Raw genomic sequence first — 6,000 nt, 5'->3', positions numbered from 1 at the left:
AGTGTCACCACTTTAGCCTTGACTGGATTTGTGACGATAAAATATCTGCATGAGAGTCTATTAGAGATGAATCTTCTGCTCAGGCAGGATTCTCAGAAGGAAAATGGATGACGCATCCAAGAGGGACGTCAACTAAATGCTCCAGGCCATTGATAAAGTTGGGGTCAAGATAATTTCAGACCTCAAGACAGAGTTGATAGAACGCCGGCTCAACTAACACTTGAAGTGCTACCGCCACCATGTCTGCCCTGCAACAACAAAACAAAGCTCAACTCAGTAACCCCGGTCTCCTGCACGAACACACCCTCAGACGGCAAAAAGGAGGAATCCCGTCTCTCCTGCCTCGAAAATGGAGCAGCCACCCAGTGCTTCAGTAACCTGATTACCCCAGCTGTCAGTCGGAATAAGGCCAGGCTTTGGGATCCTCCCGTCCCCTGATCCTCACTATGGGATAGAGCTGACCCGCCCAAAGAGTCTGGAAACAACCTCAGAACAGGATGGACACAAGCACACGGAGCCAGGAAAGAACCGGGGACTGAATAAGTCTGCAGGTAAGAGGAGGCAGCGACGAGTTTTTGATGATTTTGCAGGGAGAATTTGTTGATTTCACTTGATTGAGTCAGACATAAGGCTTTATCTTAAAGTACTACAGATGTGTGTTTCTGAGCGGTTTATCTCATGTAAATGCTCATGGATCCGTGCTTCTTACTTCATTTAATCCTGGCGTCTTATTTTTAGATTCCACTGGGGATATTCTCATTCAGGAGTTCCATGCTGAACTAAGGAGAAAAGTAAGTGTAGGAGAGTCAAAAGAGAAAAGTCACACCCCAGAGGATAAAGGAGGGGGACTCTTTGGGACAGCCAGTCACTAAGAGGAGGGCAACAGGATACGACTAGTGGGTGGACCTTGATGACCGCACAACAAGTCGCTCACTTAGTATATGCTCCCTTTCCCTGCAAACAAGAGCATGAGTTTGAGTCACTTGGATTAAAGGCGAATTCCCTCAGCCTACAGAACTTATATTTTTATCATTCTGTGTTTTTCAGCTCCACCATTGATTGGCTTTCTTCCAGCAGAAGTTTCAAAGCTCAACAAAGACCCTGAATCAATCTTTGGACTTAACTAAACAAGTCAGAGTGCTGCAGGATACTGAAGACCCCCAAGCTGCACTTGGCAGCTCCACAAACTATGGCACAGAGCACGCCGGATGCTAATCCTGCCAAGTTGATCCAAAATCCAAAGGCTGACAACAAGGACTCAAGAAGTGAGCCTGCATCAGCCGTGTCGGTCAAAGTCAGACCTGCAGACCTGGGGCTGATTCGAAGCTTGTCCAAGTCAGACTCTGACTTGTTGGCGTCACCGCTCGGAGAAGAGGATGGAGGTCTGGCTGGCCGCAGTGGGTCGGTGTCTAATTGCAGCTCAGGGCGGCCGTCCATGGAGCGCATGCCTTCCTTTGCCTCCGAGTGGGATGAGGTAATACTCACACTCCGGGGATGGGAAACAAGTGGGAGGGTGTAGGGGGCGGAGGGAGTGGTGCTTTTGCTGTGGAGGCATGGACGGGGTTTTCAAGTCCTTAAGAGAGAGTGCGCTAGTGCATGTGAATGTGTGGGAAAAGAAGAGAGCAACTGAGGATTAGCGTGAAATAAGAAAAAAAAAAAGGGAGTGGGTGAGGCAACACATTTCAGGGGAAGGGGGAGAGGGAAGGAAGGAAGGAAGGAAGCAAGGAAGAGGGGAGGTAGCAGCATGAGAGCGATCAGGAGTCCAGCAGAAGCAGGGATAGAGTAACTTTACCCAGGCTGTCGGCGGAGACTGCCTGCGGGCGAGTGCTTGAATGCATGAATGGCTTGATCACTTGCACCGACCTCCCTGTAGCAGCCCTGGCATCCAAGACTAATTGGGCTTGTGCTGTCATTCCACATCCACTCAGTACATGTCTCAGGGGCCGACCCACGCTTCCACTGTCTCCTCCTGCACTCCTCTGGCTCCTTTGCTCCGTCTTGCGCCATCTACTCTCACAGCCACACTGTGAGAAATGTCCACCCCCCCCTTTATCCCCAAAAGCCATAACTTGTGATTTTTTGAGCACTTTGGAGCATCAATGCAGCACACACCCCGAAGCGCTGCAGAGACCCCTTGAATTGAATAATCATTTCTTGCCACAACTTCCAAAAGCAATTAAACAGTTGCAACCTGTGGGGACAATGGCTGAAATAGCTGCATACAGCTCAGAGACAGAATTATGCATCTTTTCCAGTGTCCGCAGCACACTGGAACATTTTGGAAACTTCCCGCTCAATGCTCAATCCCTATCACAATTGTAACAGTTATAGGATCAGACTTACAGGCGTTATGCAATAATTGTGATATCATGACGTCATGGCTGGAAATAGGCAGTGAAAGTCCCATTGGTTCTGCTTTGTTTCTTTGTGGAATTCCTACTTTTAAGCAACTTCTCACTCTGAATTTATGCATTTGAATTAATGCATTTTTATGTGATGGCTCCCACTCCTTACAGCTTACGACATACATCTGTTATCGTATCTATTATCTTATTATAGTCTCATTTTTTTAACTGTGATTTGATTCAATATTACCACAACCTTTTATTTCCAGGGCCATAGCTTAATCTGGGAATACCAGTGGTTACTAGACATCCAGAGGAGATTTGTAATAATATTGGACATACATGCTTGTTATTCAATTTTATTTAAAGGTTTAGCCTAAATATCCCAAAATATGAACAGAAAATATATTTGAAAAGTTTAATTCTAAGAAACTCTTACTGAAGTTGGTTGGCGGCTGTTCTGTGTGGTTTTATCCGGAGGAATCTGGACTCATGACCTCAGCACTTTATGTAAAATCATGACAATGGCTTTTAGCACTTTTCTAAAGGACTTTACTGACTGGTTGAATTTGTCCAAGTTGATTCTCACTGTGAGAATGACAATTCAATGGGGAGATTGTTTCTTGGATTGTATCTTGACTTAATTTCAAACTTGTGTGGACTATGTTTCAAAGCTTTGACTTGTCTATGACTCATCTTAGCGTCTTCACCAAGGCTTGATAACCGATTAGAGGGCCCCAGTCCTGCAGAGGTCCCGGAAGTCCCAGGTTCAACTTACATCAGAACTATTGCAACTTGAATTTTGAGGGAATTAAAAAGTTAGAAATTTAGAGGAAGAAGAATATCAACTAAAAGGGGTTTACCATCCTGTGGTCTGCAGAAGTAGGGCTGCAACCAATGATCATTATCAATAGATAGAGGACAGGGAAACCAGCAGCAAGTATTCATGTCTGAGGAGCTGGTACAAGTGGATAGTTTGGGGATTTCGACTTCATCAATTCCACTTACGACAGGTGTCTGGGCACCTTGGGAAGTAAAGATGTTTCTCAGGTGTCGAGGAGCAGCCATGGTCTTCATCAGAGTCCTGTACTGGTCACACAAATAGGACGGACATACTGTATTTGTAATTTACCTTTTTGATCATTACATCAGGCTCCTTTGGTGTCACTCAGTTATAAACAGACTTCTTGAACTTTAACTTGGCTGTAATGCGCCCTCCCCTTTGTCATCCCTCGCTGGACAGCCCCTGCTCTCTGCTCCCCCTCCGCCCTCTGACACAAATGTTTTTTCAGGCCATTTTGGGTGGAGTGTCCTGTTCTCAAGGGCATCCTGTTTTGCAGCTGCTCCCGAGTGTCTGTTTCTCTTGCAGATTTCAAGGGATTTGTTTGGGTCGGGGAGATGGGGGTGTGTCCGGGCAGGAGCCAAAACCCAACTCCGGCCTGTGTGTATATATCGCATGAGATGATCAGCCAACAGCATCAACATTAAAGAGACAGAGGGAGGCTCAGGGGGAGGCTGGCTTTAAGTCACGTACAAACACGATTGTGTTGTCGCATGCACACAGACCCACACAGACACACACACACACAGAAAGCCAACATACAATGACATTCAAATATGAGAAAAGGGAAGTTATGAGTTGAAGTTTAACCTTTGAACATCACAGTATATATATTTTAAATTGTGGTATTTGTGGAAGCTTATGTAACTGCTGATCATTGTTTGGTTTCTGTTGTAGAGAAAAGCACTTAGTTTTCTTTTTGTAATTTTACTGAGACAAAGAGAGAGACTGGGCTTTTATCTGCACAAAGGAGGTTATGTTTTCATCCGCATCTATTCATTTGTTTATTTGTTAGCAGGATTACTCAAAATGTTGGTGGAACATTAGGACATTTTTCAATATTTTTGTTACAAACAATATGAATAATGTGAATTTGATGTCTTTATGACCATCTCAACAACGAGCATGCAAAGGTAAGGTGTCTATACATTAAGCAGTCTGAGGGTTTCATTACTCCTAAATAAAACGTAAATAAACTAGAAATGCACAATGGAAAAACCCCATAGACCGTAAAATAAAGATGGATGATGAGTCTCCTCTTCCTCCTGTTGATGAAGTCAGCGCAGTAGTGATTATGGTGCAGGTCTGCGATATATACACGTAGCTGTCAATCATGACATCTCAGCCCAGTTTTATTGCACCAAATAAGGAAATAAAGCCAAACTTGGCGGGAAAATTATCACTTGAACATACAGCAGTGTGAAGGGAACTAATGTAATCTGACAGAAACCATGTACTTTGACTTTTTAGTTTTGGTCCATGTCCCATCTGCTAACATGGAGGAGGCAGGGTTTTAGACCTACACTGCAGACAGCCACCACGGGACAATCAAGATGATTTGGCTTTACTTTGCGAAGCTGTCATGTTTATCTTTATAAACAGTCTATGTAAAAACCCTAAAGACAAAACATTCACTCTCAGCCCTGTAGGAGGCGACACTGAGTCCTGCTGTCTCACCTAATCTCGGAGGGTGTCCTCTACCATGTGGTTGTTCTTCCTTCAGTATGTTTATTTAATTTAAGGTGAATTCTTACTTTCCCTTTAAGAGCAATACCGCAAATAACCTCATTACGTAAGAATCCTGCCTTTCAGTAAGCGTTGCACGTGTTACTAAGAATAGAAATGGCATACATGATTAAGGTTGATTGACGTCTTCTCTACAGCTGTTCAATACTCAAAAGGCAAAGGTTAACACAACCGCATGTTACGGATGCTTGAGCGGTTTCTTTCGTGTGAGTACTCTAAAGTTCCCAGATGTATTCCAGAGGTCATTACACATGCAAGCTTTCAAAGTGCAGCCAGTGTGCATCTTCACTTTCAGACCGGGACCCCCTCATCAAACTATTAATACTATTATAATGCTACGTCTTCATCAGTTGTTTTAAAGGCATGTGGCTCATGCACATCTTTAATAGAATAACTTTGAAATTGATAGTGTGGAAAAAAGATGCAGCAAAGCTCCTGACAGGATTTAAAAAAAAACTAAATTAGTTTTCCGCATCTATTCGTTTAATTGAAGAAGAGAAAGAACATTTTCGTGTTGGTGGTTCCAGTTGATAAAAAAAGGGACAATTTTAAAGTACGTGCCAGCTGGTTCATAATTCATATAGAGAGCTACGGCAGAGTGAACACATCCTGAGATCTGCTTAGACAGATGTGGTACATGAATATGAGAGCAGTGGTGATGTTGCTGGTGGGGGCAGGGTGAAGGGGGGGAGGCACTGGCCTGTTTCACCTGTCACACGCCTGGAGCGTCTCCCACCAGGTGTAACACCAGCGACCCCACTCTGCCTCCACTTTGCTGTTTGTGCCGTCACTTCACACGTGCCAGGACCGGATCAGTGCGGAACCGCTCGGGTGCCAAATCAAAGGGGAAAGCTGAGGTGGATTCCTGCTGTCATGAAATTACAATGATTGTATTGTTTTATCTAGTGAACAGATTTTTGTTGACTTAAGTCTGTGCATCACAATCGTAGCAGGTTCCTCGAACCGGCTTTTACTAAGAACTACTTTGCATTTGGAAATTGCATTTTGCAGGAAACATAATGGCAACCAATAACATTTATATTCGAAATTTTAAGGGTGAGTGATTAC

At 44.1% G+C, this 6,000-nt stretch overlaps 1 protein-coding gene across 9 annotated transcripts in view; it reads left to right on the top strand.

Annotated features, from left to right (window-relative positions):
• Positions 1–458: 458 nt before the first annotated feature.
• Positions 459–6,000, top strand: part of anks1ab (ankyrin repeat and sterile alpha motif domain containing 1Ab) — a 44,937-nt gene continuing 39,395 nt past the window's right edge. For 3 of the 9 annotated variants that reach the window (XM_035152005.2, XM_035152011.2, XM_035152012.2), the window contains exon 1: positions 903–1,474. In XM_035152005.2, coding sequence (XP_035007896.2) covers positions 1,190–1,474 — 285 coding nt within the window. In that variant the 5' untranslated portion in view covers positions 903–1,189. Of the gene's footprint in view, positions 552–738; positions 792–900; positions 1,475–6,000 lie in introns of those variants that run through there. The other 6 variants (XM_035152016.2, XM_035152015.2, XM_047339352.1 and 3 more) reach the window with 5 other exon arrangements.

Source organism: Hippoglossus stenolepis, chromosome 3 (genome assembly GCF_022539355.2).
Source record: "Hippoglossus stenolepis isolate QCI-W04-F060 chromosome 3, HSTE1.2, whole genome shotgun sequence".
Lineage (NCBI taxonomy): Eukaryota > Metazoa > Chordata > Actinopteri > Pleuronectiformes > Pleuronectidae > Hippoglossus > Hippoglossus stenolepis.
Note: the sequence above shows the minus strand (reverse complement) of the source record. Positions and strands in the feature narration are given on the sequence as shown.